This window comes from Gnatocerus cornutus, chromosome 10, assembly GCF_029298725.1.
Source record: "Gnatocerus cornutus isolate USDA-ARS CGAHR chromosome 10, icGnaCorn1.1, whole genome shotgun sequence".
Taxonomy (NCBI): Eukaryota; Metazoa; Arthropoda; class Insecta; order Coleoptera; family Tenebrionidae; genus Gnatocerus; species Gnatocerus cornutus.
The window spans coordinates 3,469,727-3,493,713 of NC_142242.1; the positions used below are offsets into that span (position 1 = coordinate 3,469,727).

At 37.2% G+C, this 23,987-nt stretch overlaps 1 protein-coding gene across 1 annotated transcript in view; it reads left to right on the plus strand.

Annotated features, from left to right (window-relative positions):
- Nucleotides 1–416: 416 nt before the first annotated feature.
- LOC148167200 (zinc finger protein basonuclin-2-like) overlaps nt 417–23,987 on the plus strand; it is a 67,864-nt gene continuing 44,293 nt past the window's right edge. Inside the window, exons 1-5 of the mRNA XM_088046893.1 lie at nt 417–427; nt 539–593; nt 677–910; nt 7,467–7,607; nt 16,146–16,248. Coding sequence (XP_087903019.1) covers nt 417–427; nt 539–593; nt 677–910; nt 7,467–7,607; nt 16,146–16,248 — 544 coding nt within the window. The remainder of the gene's footprint in view (nt 428–538; nt 594–676; nt 911–7,466; nt 7,608–16,145; nt 16,249–23,987) is intronic.

Genomic DNA, 23,987 nt, shown 5'->3' on the forward strand with positions numbered 1-23,987 from the left:
GGGAGGAGCAAAGACCTCCTCTTCGGGGGCTCCAATCCCGCCATTTTTCGGGCAAATTCGATTTTTGCGATTTTATCAAGACGATTTTACGTGATATAGACAGAGCGAGACAGAGCAACGGTGGAGCCTCTTCCTGATATCGATTTTGAGTTTCGCCGGACTGTGTTAAAAGCACTGGAACAAGAAATTTTTGTTTTCTTTGTGTCTTGATTTATTTTCTTGCGCAAGTGGAAGATAACATACAATACTCTTCCTGTACTTCCTTATTAACAAACTTTGCTCTTGGGTAGGTACCTCTGTTGACGTCGATAATTAAAAATCACTCAACTATGCACGAGACGACTCTTAATATTCTTCTTGAACGAAAAACATAATTATTTCTTGTTGATAAAGTATTTTGTTTCACTGATAGCATGATGATATATCTGTAGACAAAGCAATTTCCCAACCTTGAAGCAGCCGTCATGTGATCCTGATCAGGTTAAAGAAAATAAGAAAAACACTTTAAGTGGGGCTACTCTGGCCCAACGTTGACTAGAGTAATAAATTATTCCCGTCAATGCGAGCCCATTACCAGTTCTGACTGCTTAGTGGTGTGATATTTCTGGGTCCGTCCATCCGATAAATCCCTCATGGTATAGTAATCCGGGATCTTGTGCGGATTTAAATTTTAAAGTACACGTTGAACGGCCTAGCGCATAAGGGCGGAGCCAAGTGGAATTGTCACTGTGAGAAGGACTGTCACTTGTCCCTTTGCTTGCGCAAGCGTGGCGCCAATGGGACCATAGGTCGTCGCGACGCTGTGACACGCCCGGCGTCCAGGCGAACCTTGACCCTTTCAGTACCCGGCATCGGCGTTCAACGGTCACACGCTTCCCTGCATACAACGTGGTTATGCAACCAGCAAATGGTAAGTTCGATAGAGAAACTCAATTTCGTTCGCTTCAACTCACTCACCTTTACGCAATATAACCGCTGTGCGTGATCGACAAACTTTAGCTTAAACCGGTTCGAGAGAAACTCACAAACTAGTTTCCAGGTGTAAATCAGATGGAGTACTCAATTAGCGCAAAAATTTTTATTCGGGAGTTGAGTTCTCTGCTTTAGATATGAAATTAGTTTTTGGACATTCTTTATGGCGTACTTTCTGAAAACATGCTCATGAAAGTACTATAAATAACAAAACTGGGTAAAGCGACGTGCGATAATCGCCAATTTCAAAGGTAATAAATTTAAGTGAATTAGCATTAAACGTGCCTAAATAGAGGTTGATTAAATAGCGCCCGTCAATAAATCATCGGTATAACTTACATTAAAATACTGTTTTAATATGCAAATGGTGATGCTCAAGTGAAGCATTGTAATGTCGATGGTTTAACCAAGAGTAGCCTCAGGACAACTTCCATGTAAAAATCAACACTCTTTTGACAACGATTTGTTACGTACTCTTCATATTCAAAAAACCCTTCCAACCACTTTTCACACTCACCATACAATCTTAATTAACAAACGGATAAAACAAACTAACAAGCAAACCATCTAAGACTAAACTAAAAAGAGTTTTTTGAAAAATAGCCAAAAGGATCTAACAAACATATAAGCTCAAAGTTGAAATCAAACTGGTACTTCTACTTTACGAGTTTTCTGATTGTAATTTCTGTTTTTAGAGATGCTAGAATCTTAGGTTGTCAGTTAAATAAATTACTCTTCTGAATAATCACCAATGGTAGTTCTTTTTGTGTTTAATTGCACAGGACTATGTGATTTTGAAGAGACATCCGTGCCGTGGGATAGCAATTGGTGTTGTAAGTGCTGACCTATTAGTCGATCAATTAATTATAACGCTTCATAAATAAAGAGAATGCATTTATAGAGCGTTTCCGATAGGTTTCTGCCGACCATCAAGTGTAGGGATTTTTCTTGTCATTAGCAAAATGGTATAAAAATAAGAACGTGAGTGATCAAAGACCATTAAGTAGTTTCTCGAAACAGATTGGTAATGTTATATGCCTATATGGCGTCTAAAGTGCAAGGTTGTTGTGTTGTGTGGGCTTGGTCGTTCTTCGATGAATAGCAGGTTTCCGGAATTAGATTGAGATCTTATAGATGTACGAATGTCGTGATTCGGGTGATTATTGAAAGTTTGTAAGAAGGGAAAAACAACGTTGTTTAAACGAGCACATTTATCATTATCACAGGTTTTTGATCAAAGTAAGAAATTAGTTTTTTGGAGACAGTTGTATGGAAACGGTTTAAGACGGTTGAGTGGATATGTGGGAGAATTTTTGCTGGTTGGAGTATCCCATCACAATGGACAATTGCAGATGACTGTTTTGTAGATCTTGATCTTTGTGCATCGATGAAGAGATTAAGTGTTGGCGAAAAACATCAAATGTCCGGGGTTCTGGTGCGTGCCAGTAGGTTGTTTCAATCGCGACACATATTGTACTGTTGAGAAAACAAACGCTTGTTTGATTAGGAATAGGTTCTCGTTATATAATGTTATCTTTCACGCTAGCCGTGTTCGGGACAAAGCTGTTGTCTATTACAAACCTGACACGCCATGCTATCTATCGCATGTCGATGCCGTAAAATTACTTAAAAATAGGAATCGTTGTCTTGTCAACATATCACGCCGTATGTCGCCCTTCGGTGCGTGTTCGGCAAAGGGGTCGTTCAAGATTTCTGCTCGAATTCGTTTTTTACCCAATTATCGACTACCAACTTGTCACGAGAGCTTTTATTTGAATTGCCTATGGACATGTGTCGAGCAGCGACAATACAATTGATACCCTTTCATTGCGGTTTAGCAGATCTGCGGTCGCATTGTCATGTGCTGCCAAACACGCACCACCCCCACAAATGTTATTTATTCATCAGACAAACCGGAAAAGGCCATTCATGTTCATTCAAAAAACCAACACTTTCAATATTCAAATTTACATAAATGACAAATATAGTTCGAGAATCTTTGCAACGCAACCTTAGAAACATGATACAGGTAAATTTAGGTTTTATAAAAACCTCATTAACGGAGACTGTCGTTAACACGCTTTTAATTAAAAAGATGAGCTTTAATTGGTCCTGTTGTCGTGTTCTTTTAATCGCGTGGATGTTGTGAGATAATTATGCAAAATGTGCAATAACTTAAAAGAAAAAAAACGGAATGCCCTAGATTTAAAAAATATCAATTCATTCCGACCTGTCCGTTCGAGAAACACTTTCAAGCGAGTGCGAGAACACTCTGTATTAAAGACAAAGTCCGCTAATTAGTAAGGTATGCACATAATTAAGAGACACGTCCGAGCTTTTTTTAGTAAGCTGCATAATAACTTGAATTTCGTTGAGGAGTTAATAGAGTTTTGCAATCAGTCTGATTAGGTTTTTTGTGTTATTGTCTCAACAAAAACTAATTAAAGTTGACCTTTGACGCACGGGATAATGGCACGGTAGAAATGTAAATAAAGTTATCTAAATAAACTCTTGCCAAATGGTTGGACAAAATCAGTCACCAAAACTGTGATAAAATTATTTATAAAGGAGATTTGCATTTATACGACGTCGGAAGAATTTATCGCGACCGTAGGCAGTGCTATTTTTGTGATATAATTAAAACAAATAAATCTTAAAAAATGTCATGAAATTCTGGTCGTTAGTGGCCCATATAATTTGCTATTGATCACTAGTTCGAACTAATTCATATATGGTCAAAACACAAGAGTGGTTATGGAAGTATAGAATCAAATAACCATATCTTATAACAGGTATAAAGCGAAGATGAACCGACTGGCGTGTTCCAGTGCAACTAATAATTTATTGTCCGCCTGTACTTATTATACAATATGGCCCGCACCTGGTCATTGGACAGGCTAACTCGTCTATGCTGCTCCGTTGCCACAGGGGCCATATTGAGGACCGTCTACATATAAAACGAGACTGAAAAACAATCACCTGGCCCGATATCTCAACTAATATTCTCTGCTCACAGAACTTTTAAGCCTTTTTGCCCAAACCCACGGTTTAATACTCAATTAGCCGATTAAAAACCAATTCACCTACTAAATTACAACGATCTATTTATCTGATATTACACCACGTTTTTCACTTTGGTTTTGTTTTTTTTTTATATAAAATGCATTTTATTTTAAGTGTTGTATCTTGATTTCTATTTATTTTTAAAAAACCGAATTGTCACTGTTAGTGGAACTGAATAATTATTCATATACTATAATCGAATGACAACTATTGAATGGATGCTACATCAACGTATTAAATAAACTTGTAGCATTTTAAGGTAGCTCTTGTGTTATAACAATGGGCACTTCCATCGACTACCAAAACGTTGTAGTTATTTAAATACTACACACCCTAAATAAATGCTAAATAAATGCATACCGTGTCGAAGATGCTGCGCGGGCGACTCAACACTGAATTAAGTTGCCTCCGAGTGAAAACAAGAAGTCAGGTTTCTTAAAAAAATAACACAATATTTAACTTGAGATTTTTGCATACTTCACGCGAACATAATCCAGAAATTGGCACTTCAACTGAATTCTATCAATCTTGGTGAGTGATTTAGAACAGGGCATAGAAATAAAAAATAGATTTATTTGCATTTTATATGGTCCGAATCGATTAAAGTGTGTCCGTTTGTCCGCTTTATTCGGATAATTCAGAGAGCCAGCTCCTACAGGGTTCGTGTGGTTATTTATAAACACAAATCACGATGACTGGTAATAATAATAATAAACAATTTTTTTGTTTTCACCATCACTAAAAGCCTTTTTATAATACATGCTGCATCTTAAGCTGTAATTATACGCGTTGACATGCTGTTATCAAATGACCTTGTAGATTAATGCAAACATATGACATGTTTCAAAAAAACTTGCCGTATATCAAATTGCCATGTGGAATTATTTTAAAAAACGTTAAAAATGACATTTTTTGAAAGAGCGGTTATCACAGTTCACCGTAATGAATTATGCACCGACTATAAATATTATAATTAATAGCTGTTGACATTTTGTTATTCTGCAATGGTTTAATAGGCTATTTCCTCCAACTACTTTTTTCTTGGGATCACCTGCGAGGCTAGGGTCGTTGATTGTCCATCCACTCTTCCGACCACAGAAATTGTAAATTTTAAAATTTTTAATGGAATTTTCATCCGAAATTTGATAATGAATCAGTGGGATATTTCTCGTCCCCAGCTGCAGCTATAGTGATGGAACGAGGATAAAAATAAAACATAAATAAATGTAATCTGTTGTTTATCCTAGATTTTTACAAAATTGTCGGTCTATCATCATTTTATTTGTGATCAACATGTTGTACCCGTGTGTGGAGTTTTCTGAAAATAGTGCGATTAGACGAAGCGTGAAAAAATTCAATAGGTTCTCGGCAACCAGGTAAAACCTTTTAAAGCGTGCCTGCTATTGACCAAATCCCCCTAAATAAATATATTTAGTCCGACACCTTGCATTTTGCATTGTTCTTTAAGTAGGCGTTAAAAAATAAATGGGATGACTATAAAAAATTTGCAAGAGTTTCAGTCGCCGCCGATGATAATTATCGTCGTTATGATAATGATAAGGGTTGTTGAAGTAATCGGTTTATAAACAAGCAAACAATACCGGAGTTTAAAAAACAGGTATCACGGAGCAATCGTTTCTCGCTAAGAAGAAAGGAAAACAAAGTACCAAAAGCTATAAGTGAAAACCATTTGCAGGCGCCACTGGTCTTTTTCAAATCATCCTAAAACAAATTTACATACCAACAGTTGCACCCTAGTGATTTACATAAAATACACCTAAAATTGTTCGTTGGGTTTGTTTCACGATGAATTTCTTCGAGAAGGCATTAGCTAATTGGAGGAAAAATGATGTGGACGTTGCGTTTTAGAAAATGAGTGACTTTTCGATTATCGGTGAGGTGCATTAAGAAAAAAGCATTTGTGGTCTAATGAAAGGAGATTCTTATCGCTAGGACACATTAACGTGGACGTAGCTTAATGTGGGCGGAGCTAGTCGTAATACACGTTAGATCAAAGTAATGATAAAGTGACAATTTCGTTAAATAACTCCACCTCTTCTTTTGCAAGAGGAAATAATCGAATGGGCAAATAAAACCACTGCTTGTTATAATTACAGTTCAAACACACGGTTAATTTTTAATACGCTCGTTAGATTCACGCACAATAAGGACACAACTGTCAACATCATGACAAGCACCGCCACCTTAATTAAAGTCGGAATACGTAATGAGCCGGATTGCATGAATTTTCTAGTTAAAAGGTAAATGCCGCTTCTGCAATAAGTTCCGCTGGATGATCCGCGGATTTGCTCGTTGCCTTTTTCCTATATTTCGCAGTCAACGAAAGTATTCTAATTTCTCGATTGATGTTTATCTATTTACCAAGCATGAGACTTATTTAAATAATTATGGACAGCGTAGTATGGAAATTAATTCGGAAATAATATATTTGGGTGAGCCAGGTTTGCGGTGTCATGCAAAATTCCATAGATGTCGCCTCGCTCTACCGCGTCGCATTTTTCCTTCACATCGATCGGTGGACTCAAGAAGAATGATGCGGCGTCGCATCCACTGATTCCTCGTTGCTCCAGAGTAATTTTTTATATGTATGAAACCGAAGAAATATTAAATATAGTTTCAACCGTTCGAGATTATTTGTTTTAATTAATCAGTAGCGTGGGAAGGGGCGCACGAGTTGTTGAGCCGGAGAGACTGAGACTTTTGATGTCTTGACTAAAAACAATTGATTTGACTGGTCGAGAGAAGGCTTACTACAAGTACATCCTTCATCAGTTGTTTAACTCAATTATTGATCAAATATGGCGCGGTCCCACCCTACGGTCTCTATTAACCCTTTCGGTTTGAGGGGTTTAGTAATTATGTACCAACCCCCATATTAGATTCTCAGCAAAGGGAGCCTATTATACTTATGCTTGTAAAAATATCACTTATATTGTCTCCCATTGTGCTCCAGGAATCTATTTGGTTTTTACTACTTAATCGATCCTTTTTTAATTTCCCCTATTTCTGAACACAATAACTCCTTCCGTTCAATACGAACGACACTCGTTAATTGAATAAACATTTTTATTCGCATCTGATTTATTATAGATGTCTGGAAGCAAATGTGTTATGTTGTCATGAATCAGTCAGCCATTTCTTGCGTATTTTAGACGTCTTGTCTTGTGTCACATGGCTAATGTTTAGTGAGTGGCGTCAATTATGAAGTATGTTGGCCGTAACTAAAACCATGTATTTTTACACCCACAATCGAGCACGTGTACTGGCTGTGTCACTAAAATAATTTTGATAATGTGTCGAGTGCTTCCATTAGTGAAGTACAAAAATAATTTTTCCAGATGAGATTTAGCAGTTCTTAGCTCAAAAAGCTGTCTTATCTACACAACCTAAAACTGCGTGAATTGTTGCAGTGGGGATTGCCGGCATCATGGCTCATGCGACCAGAATTGCCTGTTTTGACAGTTATGGACAGTAGAGACACCATCGTCGCTGGGTCCTTAATCAAACCAGAAGCGTCTTCACAAAAACCAAGGATCTTCCAAACGTGTATGGTAAGTCAAAAATTTTTCTTACAACGTTGAAATGTGGTCTGGACCAGAAGTACGTTGTCGAAGGGTGTTGAATAATTTCCCGAGTGTACAAATATCAAAAGCGTATCTCGATGACGTAACTATACGATATATTTATAATGGAACCTTAGATCGGATATTGGATATAAAGAATTCCATTAGTTTAGGGTTTGGACGTTTGGAAGACGACGGATACCTGACATATACGTACGTGTTATGCAATGGTTAACAGGCGCGCGACAACCAGCAATTTCCTTTCCATAAATGCCAACCTCTTTTCATGTCACCTACTCGACTCGACACGCAAACAACTAGCGTTCACATTTCTTTGGCGCACACAAACTCGCACTCGAATGCAACATACAAGATACCTATCATTAAACCATTCTCTCCTTTTTGTCTCTTTATAAAAAAGCAGACGTGCTTCTATTGGTTGGCGGAGTCCTTGCCACGCCAATATTTTATTAAGTTGCTTGTGCCACCCAAGTGTCTCCTTTCGTATCAGAAACTATTTTTGGGCGATAGCGACATGCAATTAACCGTTGTGTGACTTGTTGAGGTCTATATTAATTTTAGTAATTTAAGTTTAAGAGCCACCGCCGGCTGTGTTACTTTTCAAAGGCCGTCAAATGACAACAACCCGACAAAAGAATCAGCTCGGTCATCCCCTTGATTAGGAGAGATCTTTGTGCCTTTGCACCTTCCCATGATGCTGCACAATTGGTATACACTTCTGGCGTCTACTTAAGCAACGAAATGCACTAGTGTCACTTTTTTTTTCAATTAAGAAACTTTAACCGAGAGCATAAAAAGCCTCTGCTGCCGATAGTCTATAATTTATACATCTTAACCGCACTGGTTTGGGTAATTAGTTCAGATTTGCAATTACTCGAGATGCAATTAAAAAAATACGGAAATTCTCTGCACTCTAATGCTTCAAATCCAACCCAGACGCGTTCCACGTACGAGGGAATGTAATATTAAAATGACGTATAAGCAAAATATCATACACCGAGTATACATCTCATATAACAACACCAAAAAGGTTCCAATTAGGAGTAACCGGGGCAACGTATTGCTGAGCGAATTAGTAAAGGGAATATGTATGTAACCTCTGAATTGTTCGACTGTAAGACTTGGAGCAGTTATCCAAACAACTTCATAATCAATAACGAATTTGTCCTGAAATTTTTATTCCAAACTATTGTTAAGTCGAAAAACCAAGTACCGAAAAATCAAAATTTTACCACTTAAATAACTTACGATGCATTCGAAAACTGGTAGTTATCATCATGTGTTAGTTGCATCTAGTTCCGACATGACTTTATGTAACCGCTGTGTTAATCACCATCTAAAGTTGTTGTTTCTCGTATTGTAAATTTGGCTTGTAAACATGCAGCCGTCGATGGTAATTTTCTGGCAGGAATTTGTAAGGTAGAGCGGCAGTAAACGGCTACAATAAATTAAAACTAAGATCAGACAAATTGGTAAATATTAACTTGCGTTTATAGCGGCTAATGGGCATATTTTTCAAGTAGTTGGGTGCCAGCGTTGCTGAGCATCTTGAATTGATAGATATTAGATTTGGCGTGAACCAAACAGGTTCTCATTACTAACCATGTTCTGATTGAAATTACCTTGTTCGCGCGTTTTTCAAGTTTCAAATCACGGACAAATTGATATTAATTGATATCACTAAATTTATGTATGTTGTGGGCGGTTTAGTGTTTGAAGTGAAGCACTTTGCGAAGTTCGCAAAGTCACTGTGTCTTAATAGTTTCAAATGGTTTTTATAGCTTGTTCCCGCCTAAGTTGAATGGTTATTCGCCAAGGCTGAAATGTTAAGTGTACGGGGGCTTTATTTTCGATGTACCATATGACGGTCAATTTTTTGTGCTAGTTTAATTAAACTAATGGTCATGAGAATGTCAACGTAATTGTCAAATTATGCTAAACTGGATTACCTTGGAGTTATTTTAATTGAAACTAAAAGGAATTGGTAATTTGAAATGACAACGAATCTGGGTTTTGCCAAATTGATTAAGTTGAAATAACTTCCTACAAGTGAAAATTATCGAGCAAAGGTGAGGACTGGACAGAATTAGAAATTAAACAAGTGGCGTGCGGTGAGCATGTTTTATGTAATTATTTCTGAAATAACCGTGGGCTTAAATTAAGCGAACTTGTGACATGAAGTGACTATAATCCAGAGTCTATTTTTTATCTAGACTACACAGAATATAAATTATTCATACATATTTCTTTGCGTGATTCCTCCTAGTTACACCCGAAACTAGAAATTTCGGCATATTTTTTTCCTTTTGGTACATTTTTTTGTCTAATTTTAAAACAGGTGTAGCGAAAGGTGATGTTATAAAAAGAACCCGATCAAGGTAACTGTCAAACCTAGTCTTGGGAATTTATTCTTAGAACAATGTGTCTAGGGTTTGTGGACTAAAAGTTCTTCAACCGAGTGCACATTTTTGGCGAGGCATAATAAAAATGTTAACGTAATAAATCCATAGAAAATAAATGTTTACATGAGATCATAATTTACTGTCGCTAAATTAATTTCAAGTCGTGTTTTTGGTCTGCATGAATTTATAGAAACGCCCTATCTATTTTTCGACAGTTATTGGATGTTTGTTTACGTTCGGGAGTGTATAAGCAGATCTTCACATAGTTTAGTTACCTGTCCAGTGTTCGCCGTCACCCAGTGCGACCTCTGTCTATTTTCACAGAGTCTGTGTACAAATAAAATAAGGAGGTTAAATGAAAGGCAAATATACAATTTGTTTGATACGTGTATTTTTGTTTGATATTTTTTTCATATCTGATTCTGAGTTGCTTGAAATTGTCGTTCTATTATGGAACATGGTTTGACTTCCAATTTATGTCGGTATTAAGACGAGCACATTATCTTGGCGGCGGGTTTATGTGTGCTCGTACGAGTTCATGCACAACCATTAAACTTTATGTTGCCTCTAAGTAAAGATAACGCTTAAGCCATCTAAAATTATCTTCCAATAATTTAATTAATTTGAATGCGGCTTTGTGATACTCGAATTATCCAATTTGACGACAACTATACATACCGCTCAATGATATATAAACAGTGTCATCCGTATATGAAATATTGCGCGAATACACGGATATACGTTAACAAGGTCTCTGCCAAAGAAAATATCTCTTTGTTCGAAACCGCATTCTAACAACAGCTCATAAATATCATTGTAAACTATATTTCTTCGTACAGTAAACGATACACTGAAGACACTCGAAACTCTAATCGCTGTCCTAAAGTATTACATTCGGCGAACAAGGTACATACTAATCACAGGTGCTAGAACGACAGTCTAAAAAATCGCATGAAAAATTTGAAGTTAAAGACAGTATTTTTGTATAATTCGGCTTGTGTTGTAATAATTATATTTATTTGTTGTGATTAAGCGTGTAAACGGTGTTTACGGAGTTAAAAGTGAAGTTAAGTATTTAGTTTCCCTTTTTTGTAGTTATCGCGATCACAATTTAGATGTACACACTGATATAATTTTATATTATGGGAAAATAGATGCGATACTCAGGTGTTTGTACTGATAATGATTTTAATAAATACTTTGTATAATTACCACCACGGCATGATCATTTCATGTTTATAATATCATAGTTGGTGTCAAATTCTCACATATATGCTCAAAATCGTTTGTACGTGTAGGTCCATGCAGTAAAACCCAGACTATAATCATGCAAATTTTTCCGAAAATTTTTCGATGTGCACGCACATCATATCATCAGTCTGTGATAATGTGCGTGTTTGGAAACTTCAAAGAAAAACTTTTGTCTTCTGAAATCATTTAAATCGGGATAGAGATGGAATTATGTAAATTTAAAAACAATCTTTAATAATACCTTGCTTTCTTCACAAATTGCACGGTTTGAGCGATCGACGATCGGAAATACAAAGTTTCATTGGAAAATTTTCATATGAGATGGAGAGGATTGTCAGCGATTTAATGTAAAACGACAATAGCTGAAATTATGCAAATCGATAGCCCAATCTTTAATGCAATAGTTTTTTCATAATTTATTTGCATGTAGACACGGGCAATTTGCAAATTTTTGAATAGACGCTGTCGATTATTTCAGACAGTAAGTTAAAATTGTTCTTTTGTGAATATTTACCTGGGCGTTCGTCTTGATTACTCTTAAAACTCAAAAACCAATATATAATGATCTATATCGATAATTTGTTATTTGGTGCGCCACTGGAAGCAACTGTCAGTTTGATTTGTTAGTCTAATTTGGTGAAAAATGTTTCGTAGTACTGTTTATTGATAAACGATTGAGCTTAATTGAGGGAATTGGGGTACTTGTGGCGTCTAGTGGCCGCGTCTGGTACCCCACAGCGTTGCCGTTTATGGGACATCGGCCGCGCTGGGTTTTGATGGACGGCATATACTGTATGTCTTGGGTACCATACAACATGCGCTGGGCACTGAGAACCCGGCATAGCCGTCTTTGATCAACAGCGCTGGTTGACGTTCACCGTAACGACACCATAAAGATGTTGAGATGTCAACCAGCTATGTTTATGGTGTCGCGGTTCACCGACACTATTGACCCCGCTTTTACCACTTCCTCGCACCCGATTAGCTTTATACCAAAAGAGTATGACATCGGTGGATATACACACATATTTGTGTTTAAATTGAACGGAGAACGGAATCGGTGAGTGGTTGCTAGAAGGGTTAGAGCCTGTCTTCGGCCCATTTATAAACATCTTGCCTGTCGGCATGCAAATCAGATGGAGAACCCGGGTTTTGATTGATCTTTTCACAAGATTGATTATACTGTGACCGCGCATATTGTCGGACTACGTCCCCATTATATCTAAAAGTATCTAGAGCTTCCGTACAAAGCAATCTATTCAAATGCGAGCGCTTGCAAAAATGTGGGCCACATACGCGCACTTTCTGATCATAATACCGTGTTCGCACCCCACGACTCAACTAAAGTATCCAAATGATAAGTAAATACCACCCACTATTCTGACAGTGCACATTTCACCCACCACTGCAATGTTCGTACCGACAGGTAATCTCTATATTCTTAAAAAGTTAATAACCGCCGTCATGGAGATTATTTAAGCTTGGAAAAATACACCACAATAGGCTTCAGACTTCTGTAAACCAATCAGTTTGAACGGTCAACTAGACTCGAATTCATTGCTACTAGAAAAATTAACTACCATAGTAGCATACATATTACCCAATTATTGATACTGATGTTGATGTTGAATGAAAGCAAGAGTTTTTCTTGAGTGGTATTTATTAGTCCGCAAGATAAATTTGTTTTTCCCAAACGGGAATTTGTAAGCTCTTTATGAAACAAAAAACGTAAATGCGTCAATTGGTATTTAATTAACGAATAAAGCTGACCACACAGATCAATAAAACTCGACCCGTTCATCCATGGGGAGTTGGAAGAAAACCAAGGGCAAGCAAAACTCTAAGGAAAATCCGGGGGATCTCATCCAACAAAAATAACGAATTGGATATTTACACAATTTACGGGTTTATACATAAATGTAACAAACACAATTAATGAATAGGCGGCAATTAACCGACTCTATACACAACGGTAGATTAAATAATAGATACAGACTGTAAAACAAATAATTTGGTTTGTGTTAATCGAAAATTTACTTGCAGTGAGAAGCGGTCAGCAAGTGTGAAATTTACACTTTTTTTTGGATTAGTAATGAGTGTGGTATTTTTTTTATTTGAAGGTAAGAAGGGAAGATTATTGGTGGAAGAGGGTTGATAAGAAGGCGAAAGGGGTAATAGGCATGCATAAAAATTCGTTGGCATAGTTGTTGAAACGCTGTCGGAATTTGTGAATTATTGCATAATTTTCATCGAATTATGGCACGCTGATAAGTTTGCAATGAATTCCTGTTGATGTTCGACAAATTCTTCACCCTCGCTTCGAACTTGATGGAGTGAACCGGTAAACATACCGATAGTAATAAAATAATTTAATCGAATACCACGAAGTTGGGTCTTGGAGTAGATGTAAATCCAAAAAGCGCTTATTTCCAGTGAATTGTAAATGGGAGTTTTGTGTTTGGAGAGGAATTAAGACTCAGCTAACGTGAAAATGTGATATTCTGTCTCCTCTGTGATGTGATTTTGATTTCGGATCCCACAACAGGCGTATAATTTGTGGGGTTGTTAGGCTGATGTGTATTAATGGATTAATGCAGTATTGAACTGTCAACACTCACATCAGCCATCATCCAATAGCGACAGTATATCGATTGAACGCCATTTTGATATACACTCTAAAATATCCAGGAGATTATCATTCACTGTCAATATTCCCATTACGCACCGTCATTAACAAATTAGCCGGTTCTGAAAAACCGCCTGAGGATGATATCTGCCGACCGAAACGTCGGCCGAATGCGCGATCTCGTTGAATGAAATTTTGATAAACACTTGCATATTGGGGGATAAATAAATAAACTTAAGGACAAACAGTGAATGTGGATCTTCTTAGCTTACACTTAGTAATTTATGCTTGCAATATCAATGTCCGTAATTTTTCCGAATCCACCTTTAAATTGCGCCACGAAATCCCCCTGTAATTTCAAGCTACGAGAAAAGATGACTTTATTGTGCAATATCCTAACAGCAGACATCCACGGCGCGAAGTAATGGTGCGAAAATAACAAAAAATAACAAATAATTTATGCGATGTCGCCTGGAAGCCGCAATGTAGTTTCATCCGCTGTTTCATACCAATTTAACCGCGATTCGCGCACCCCTAAAAGAAACACACAGATTCTTTCAAATCACCCTAATCCCTAATGCATTCATATTTCTTAACTTCCAACTTGGATCCACCACCGATCACACTGTCGAAACCAATTAAAATTACACTGCCAAACGCATTATCGTCCATTATCGACAGTTCGGATTATAAAATCATTGCAAATTACAAAGTGATTTATTAACTATTAAATTTACATAACTAACTGAATTATGTCACGACTTTCATATATGAACGTGTAATAAAATCTAATCTTCTTAAACCATCTTACGTTCATCGCATTTGCGGTGTCTAATTTTTTCTACTCGTCACCACAGATGCTGAAAATACTTTAATTACAAATTCCAAGATTACTTTCTCAACTGGCACAATCACAAGTAAATTTGATATTTTTCAGTTTATGGCTATCACTATCATTACATTTTTGCATTTACATTTTGCTACAGTTCGCACGAAGAGTTGGAACTTATAATTTTGTGTTTCGATGCGTTTGATGACATGTCTGCAAATCGGTGGCTTTCAGTAATGAGGAGGTCGTTCAGTAATAAAATAGTGAGGAGTTGCAGTGAGCGTCTGTTTCATAAGTTATGCTTCGTAAACATCGTTTCGTACTGTTATTATTGATTGATTGATCGGCTAATTTTCTTCATATCGTGACAACAGGCACTAAGTCTTAATCGTGCAAAGGTGTGTCCCATTCTTCCTGATTAACAAATTGCCATCTTAAAAAAATGTTTTCCCGGCTTGAAATCCGGAAAATGGTCGTCATTTCCGGTAGATTTCGTGTCACACGGTAGTAGTACAATATGGCATTTAATGTCCAAGCTTTTACAAGAATTGCACTGTCCACGTGATTCATTCTTCTGAGGCGCGACCATTTTTCTCTAATTAGCGTTCACGCACTATGGAAATCGTCGAGTGAATTTTATTATTTTGAGGGTAATAAAAAGTTCATTTCATCAAGTAATTTGAAGGCTGTAATTTTTGTCATGTTTTAAGATCCGCCTAGGGAGCTCATCTACTATAAGTGTCTTGTTTTAATTTTCTGTTCACTCATATTTCCACCCTTTTACTTTAGACACTTTCTTTGACTTGATTTTACTGCGCGGAATTTTATTGCTTTCAGCATCCCGACTTTATATCTACCCCCTTCTTACAATCGCTTTGTAATAATAATTAAGGATAGTTTAAATAACTTTGAAAAATCTTAATTGCGCGACAATCGGTGAATTTGAAAGGCGATATAACAACCCCTGAGCCGATTCACTTCTGTTTGGGTTAAATTTACATAGACTTGGGTTATATGGGTCTAGCCGCTTGCTAGGGAATCTCACCAGTTTAGTCATCGCATTTATCAGCACCCCTTCGGGATTATGGTTCAATATTTAGATGATAAAAATTCACGCATCTTAAAATCCATGTTGAAAATATTCAAATAGGTCTTTTTAAGGACTCCCACAGGGCCCATTGAGGTTGACGCCAATTTCTCTAACATGAAACAATGAGGCGACTTATGCAAAAGGGAACTTACTTTTCAGGAGGGACCTTTCACTCCTTCACACTCTAAAGGGATAAATTAAAAATCTAACTATGCAAAAAAGAACACGCTTCGTATAAAATTAACAAATTTACTGCTTACAGACGTCTGGTTTTAATTTTCTGTTAATGATGTGTATATTTTTACAGGGAATACGATGTACAGTTCCTAATTGCAGCTGTGAACGTTTTGTTCCTGGGAAGTGCCACCTACGCTACTGTGAAACTTGTAAACACGGTTGGGTTCATCACGGTGAGTACTTTTACATTGCATTTTAGACGTATTAACGACCATCAATTTTTTTTAATTTTATTTATTGGATATCACCATAAAAACGTTATTTATGGGATCTCCCATTTTTTCAGCGTCAACTTATCATTTTACGGTATTGTACCTACGGGTGTATTGTTTATTAACTTTCTCGTGTTTCTCTTATCGTTTGTATATTTTTCGGTAAGAATAGTTATAAGTGAGAGGGAGAATTGAGTGTAGATGCGTGGGTTAATTAAGTGAAAGGAGAGGCCGTTATAAGAAAAACAAATTTGTCACGTGTGGAAGATGTATTGGACGGTATTGTCCCCGGGGAAAGTCCCGAAACCGATATAATAATAGAACGTCACGAAAGAAGTGTAGCCGTATAAATATCTAAAAATTCAATACGTCGACAATACAGTATATCATACATATCAAAGTAAAAATATCCCTGGAGAGCTATTCTATCCGAGACATCGTTGTCTATGCATATACACCGGTCAACTGGTCGCACATTTGACTATAGATGACCAGCAAACCGTTTCCAAAACGAATGTAAATTTTAAATGACTGGGCGCGGCGAAAAGGTCCACTATCCTTGTTGTCGATGCCGCAACTGTTGTCTATAACTCAAGGATGACAGTTCATTATTCGATAACTTGTAATGCTCCTACACACTGCCCAGCCAATAAACAAAGCGATCGTATTGATAACGACGTCTGGATTGATCATTCAGCGAATTAATATTTATGGAATTCGTCCAGCAATTAGGACAAGCACAATATTAAACCAATTCAAGGCACATAGTTCACCTTTTTGATTACGTACGTATCAATCTAGATTGAATATGAGCTAGAATATTAAAGTAGTTTGGGGTCTTGGCCTCCGCGCAGCCCTTAATGGCTATAGAGTTGCATGTCGTAATTTAATAAGTGATACTACCACATCTAGCAACATTACATGCTAATTTAATTTAAAAGTAGGTCCAACGGGCGATATTTAATCCTTTGTAGTCTTCCACCGTCGTCGTGTGTCACTCGGCAGTCGGAAATTCCCCTAATGCTTGGACACCCGCCGCTTACAAATTGTCGGGGTTGTGAATTAATATATCAAAATAATGCTTTGTCTCCAACTGACTCCGGACTTATTTAGGACTATTAACGCCTAGAACGTTACAAACGTACCCCTTCTCTTTTACCATAAATCATCGAACAGATCAATTTCACTCTTCAACGGAATTCAATTTTAGTTGCAACACACCGAGTTTTTCAAGCGACATTACATTTCCCACTGATTACATAACATCATAACAAATATTTATTCATTTTTTGCTAAATCCGTATTGGTATAAAATGTGCTTTTTTTTTAAAGTGAACATTTCGGTGGATTGAGTAATTTTCCATGTTGCAGGAGTGTGTATACCTAGACGGTGTGCTAATAACAACATCCACAGAAAATTTTTACATGAACAGTATGAGAAGGCATGGAATAAACGAACTGCAATGCCCCTGAAGGCGCGGAATAATATAGCAGCACGACTCTGGAGCTGTTAGTCTACAAACTAAACACACTTATTTATCAGGTTATATTTCATACCAACTCATTACGAATTTAAAAGATACGATAATGATATCGTCAACTCAGGAGTTATATGCGCTGATCTTTTTTCCATAGAACCTGAGGCAACAGAAATCAATAATCGTTGCTAATAAGTGTAACAAGATAATTTGTCGTTGAGGGTGGAAGGAAATTCAGCAAAAACAACAAACATTTCAGTGGCATTAAATGTTTGAATTTTAGTATATTTTTCTGGCGCCTCGTTTCTATTAAATTTCTTTTAACGTGAAGTAGTGTAAATAATCTTTGAAAGCAATTACCCATTTTGTCAACGGTCTAGTTTTAAACAGGCCTGAACATGTAAACAGATGTAAAGGTGGCCTGAGTTACATTCGTCGTTCGCGTCATAAAGCGTCGGACCGTTTTGGCGTCGATTTGTTTACAGCGTCGCGGTACTAACTACATACACACATGTCGTTTTTGTAAACAAATCGCGACAGCCGTTAACACATACGTTCCGATTGCTGTGAAGTCCTATTTCGAACGACAATTCTACTATTTATAGATCTTACAATAATATTTACTTTGGCATCACTCGTCATTTTTTTACAAGAAGAATTAAATATATAACGTAACCTAAATATTTTTATTCGGCAACATTTATTGCACAATTACGCCCCAAAAACAGTCATCTACCCAAAATAACAACTTGGACACCACTGGATTAAATACCGGAAAAATTCCTTTATAAATTAGTAAAACCTTGCAAATGGCATTCCACCGCCGTTTCCTCAGTGATTTCCCGGATAATTTATTCGAGGGGAGTATAGTAAATTTCGCTAAATATCAAGGATCGGTAGAAGGAAAGGATAAGTTTAACAGAAAGTGGAACGGACGAGTGATAAATCAGGAACAGGTAGCCGTCCCGGAGGATCAGGACTAGAAATTGGGAGAGCTCCTTTCCCGCCAGGACCTCGAGATGGATTGAGTCACTTGCCTGTCATTGCTGCTCAATCTTATCCTGGAGACCCTCTCGATGACATTGATTACGCTTTTTACTTTTTAATCAAGCTTAATCGAATTACAAAAAGAAGAGGAGCGAGGAATTTAAAGAGAGTAAAGGCTTCTTTGTACTCGCACAGTGCACTCATTGCATTTTCCTATGCTAGATCGATTTTCACGGTTTTGCGGATTCGGCACACGCTTGACCCATCAGTCGCATCGTGGCAAAGTCATGCATACCCTTCCGATGCCAATGATATTTTAGTGTCGAGAAATCGAGAAATACGATCTTCTGCATTGGTCAACCGGCAGCAATTGATATTCGGCGCAAGTTCTTCACTCGACACTACACCTTATCTAACTCAGACATCAATATTTTATCGTTCGTCTCGCATCATAAAAAATTGACACGATTAAATCGGCCACTCCTACACATTCATTTGTGAATCTTGAGCTAAAGCTCTCAAAAATTTTCCATGTTACAGCAGTCCTTCGAGACTCCAGCAAAGTTATTGGGTCGTTATCATGACGAATGGTGTTAGTTATGAAGGAGACACTCTGACCGTAGCCTTTTCTGATATTAGGTTAGTGTCATAGTTATGGATTAAAGTTGTCATAAGCAATGCTCCTGACTAAGGGTGGAAATCAGTAGTGCTTCGTGTCATTTAGATAAAATATCGCCCTTAGGAGACTTTATAAATTCATTAAGCAACTCGCAATCTATCCGAAAAAGTTCGATGATAAATACCGGAGGAAAAGCAATTTTTGAGAGGCGAGAGAGGGGACTATTGTTTTAAGTAGAAAATGTGGCAAATTTGCGGACGAGGTTACATTTAAATTCATCTAATTTAATGGAGGCGTAACGGAAAATGGCAAGGGTCGCATGTAAACTCATATTCATACCCTGCAGGTGTTCAAGCGAGGTACTAAGGTTTTAATTTTGAACGAGATGAAGTTGTGGCCGAAGATTTTTAAAATTTCAGATGAATGTTTCGAATGTTTGTGTTTTAAGTTGCATTGTTCGCGGTGCTATTAACACTGAACCGAACATGAAATATAGAACAGTAATTTGAATAAATCGTTAAGAAAGCTGAAGAGTAATAAATGAAAGTAGGAAGTAACGTCGGCTTTAGATTTGACAATTAAAACAAAATCAAGTTGAAATTAAACCGAGCTTAAGCCAACACGCGCTCTAACAAAACAATTAAATCATTTAATTAAAGCACATTATGGTCGCGTGATCGTTTTTTCGTCTCATGTTTTGGACCCCTACAAATATCGCATTATAAAAGGAAGTCATTCTTTATAAGCGTGTAATTGTTGGTTTCTTTACGTATCAAAATTGCATATAAAAATGTGTATTTGTATGCACTTTTATCTGATCTTGGGGTCATGCAAGGATCCGATGAACGCTTAAGGCCCTTGCATGCAATTAAACACCGTACTTCCTTTTCATTTCGTGATGTCCGAATTTCAAGCAACTTTTCGTTGAATTTGCAAGTTTATTACCGAACGTTCTTTTTAATCGCTTCAGGCCGCACCACAAAACTGTCTTAGGTGTGTATGGAACTGGGCTTACAATATATCACCGGTTAATTGCTGGTTCTTTCAAGCGAAACCACTCGTAATTGCGGTGCTAATTAAAGTGGCATTATAGAAATAGCGTCATCTTTACATTTTTTTATTTGTTTAGTGGTTAATCAACGGTCTGACCATAGATATAATCATAACTAACGTACTAATCGAGAAATTCCTCTCATACTAAAAAAATCGTCTATTTCAAAACAACCACTAAATGAGTCAAATTTTCTTATTTAATTTATACAAACATTAAATTTGCATGCGACTTATTAGAGTCAAAGTTCTAGTATGAATGATGAGAGTAGATCGTTAAATAAGTAGGTTAATTATACTTGCATCTAGAGTGTGTTTTGAAATGCATACTGTATATGAATATTTATCAGAAAATTTGATTGTCGTTTAAAATGCGATGTGATTATGGTGGAAGCTTACGCATTGGCTGAAATAGCACGTACGGTTATCAAGTCCAGTGTTAGGAGGTAGTGAACATAAGCTATCACTTGAAGCGACGTGTACTGGCGTCTATACTAAATAATGCAAAGAAAGCGACCATATCACTCAGACTCCCTAGTGCCTTCTAGCTCGCCATCTCCTCTCTACCCCCTTTTCCATCGAGTTTCGTCGGACGCTGTCACGTATGGCATTGTCTGGCCATGCAAAAACGGGGAGAACTGTAAAAGATTAATAGCATAATTTGAATTTTTCATAATGACAGATGACCCCTTCGACATCTAAACATTTCTCGTTATAAACGATTTATTCATGAACCGCCGTGATATAACCACTATTTTTCCGCAGCGCTCTTTTATGACACCAGCAACAAATTGATTTCTGTAGACATTCGATTTCTGTTGTGGTCAAGTGGAGGAACCTGAAACCACCCTTTCGTGATAATGTTGTAGGTGGTAAAAAACAAGCCGACAAAGCGATAATACACGTCTAATTGAAAATGACATGAGTTTGCTATGTTAATTACAAGGTGTAATTAGAATCTCGATCAGAAAGCCAACATGTAGGATAATTTAGTTTCAGGTAATTAAAAATCCATTAGCGAAGCGTGTAATGTAAATTCTTATTTTTAATGGGAAATACATTAGCTAGTGACCAGTCGGTATTGCAGATAGCGATACCACTTATTATGTTTGTACACTCGGACGTTATCATTAATTACCGTTTTTGTTCACGTAACGGAAGAGTTCGAGAGTGTCGTGTTCTCTCGTACGACAATGGTGTTAACATTCGCATAAATTATCATGCGTAAATTCGATTAAGTGAGATGAGCGAATAAAATAGTTTTAATTATATAGGTAGATAATTAAACGAGTTAGTTATAATTACATGCTGCTGCAGCGACTACGCCGAAATCACCAATCCGACGATTATCTCAGTGCGAGTCTCAAACGTGTTCGCATTCGAAAAAAATTAAGCAATTTGAACAATGTCCAAGCAACAAACCGTGACATGTAATCTTCAATCAACAAGTACACGCAGGAAGAACCGTTAACATTAATGGTTATCGACGAAAATTTAAATTAAATATCATTTTCCGTGGTTTCCCCTTTATCCGTACGCCACGAGGGAGTATGTGGCAATTATCGGTTCTTCAGGTACAATAAATACATGACTGTTCAACTCTCGCGGCCTCAAAGGTCAACCAAAGTAGCTCTCTGACGGCTGCTGTCAAGTCCGTGGTGTATTCACCAGAGATGACGCGTAGCTAAAACCAAGAAATTTAAAGAGCATGAAAAGAGATTGCAGTGACCATTACATACTTCATTAATAAACTAATCTGATAAAGATGGATTGATGCCATTGTTTTCACTTGTCACAATGAGGTATTGTGACGGCTCAAAGGTCACGAACTCGAGAGAGGACAAATGGGAAATGATTCAATCAAAAACTGTTATTTAATATCCAGATGGGTTTTGTTACTCATGGTGTGTATCTATGTCATCTCGTTTGACAACCCCTCGCAAGCAAAGCGCCCCGAGCTTCATCTACCCCTAACCACGTCAAACCCTTCACTTCCTGAATACTCTGTGACAGTACGAGCATTTCAATGTCCGGTTTTCCGTTTATTATAAAATAGATGTTTATGAAGAGACGTCTGGAATTTGAAAGTATAGTTAAAGCAGACTTCCTCCATTGTTTGAACTAATAAGGTCGTTTTCAGTCGACTTAAGCAAAACAAACAAAGGGTTCCTAATCCATGAGTTTAAACGTAACTTTAACAGTGTAGATAATAACGTCTTGGAGACAAAGGCCTTTAGATCTTGAGATGTTGAGTAAACTTAAACGGTTCGGCGAGGATCATAATGAGATAACGCTCCCAACGTTAGTGACGCTGAATTATAATTACATTATGTGGACTCTGAATCAATTTCGGTCGAAAACGAACATCAACCCGAAAATATTGACTCTGGTTGTCATTTTCGGCGAAATGATGATAATTAAGTTTAATTTTGCACGTAATTTAAGGCGAGCAAAAGTTTTGATTGGCTTTGTAATTATGCCATCAATTTTAATTGGCAGAGCTGAAGAACGTCGCACTGAAAGCTCGTCTTATAGATTTACCCCTGTACCGTTGTAATTGCTCGCAGGAATTAAGTAATAGATGATTTCTAAATTATTCATTTTAATTTGTAGACCCTTTACAACGACGTACATTCGAAATATATAGCCTATCTGAAGGTGAATTACGAGTCAAAAAAACCGTTGCTGATGAATCTAAACATCGTCATTAAAAATCTCGGATCGGTAAATTAATATCAAACAGATCCTGTTTGATTTGATTTGGCTAAATATATAAATATAAAGAGGTCCACGAAGAGATCACATCGTCCCTGGAGAGCACGAATGGCAAGACCGCAGGCCCATAGATCGGAAGGGTCAAAAAGAAACGAAATTAACATAGACCACCCTTCAGTATCGAACATACCCTCAGGTGAAATCTAGCGATGCGATAGTCAAAGGACACAAGGTACAGCAGCAGGATTTAAACTCGGAGGACTCCGTCCCAGGGGGCTCCAGGATAGCAGGAAGTTACCGGGCTAAAAGGCAAGGGTTAAACACTAATACAAACGAAACTCCCGCAGAATAACAATACAGACTTCCGCTCGCTTCTATGGCTCTCCCAGGAAAAAGCTGTGAATATTTATCATAATTAACAACATTTATGTTCCTCCACAAAAAGAAAAAGAGTAAGGCAAACAAAAAGTTGGCGCAAATTACTTGACGCTCGCCTCTTTGGTATAGACCTTCATCAAACATTAACTCTAAAACAATACTGTCACTGATTTTGAGTAATCACCACCCAGATGAGCATACAAACATGGAGACAGTCGGATAAAAATTCTAGCTTGTGTTCAATTTTATTGTCTGCAGTGTCAATAACAGATCATAAGTCAACCTACGTTTTCTTCTCGAATATGTCAAAAATAACATCAACTGCGTGATCAAATTTATGTTTTGGACACTGATTGTCAACATAATAGGAGTTTACGACGCGTGTAAAAAAGCAGTTAAAACTCGACAGAATTCTATTAAAAGAAATTCGTTTAACCATAAACTGCTCCGTGAGCTTTAATTATTTAAGTATT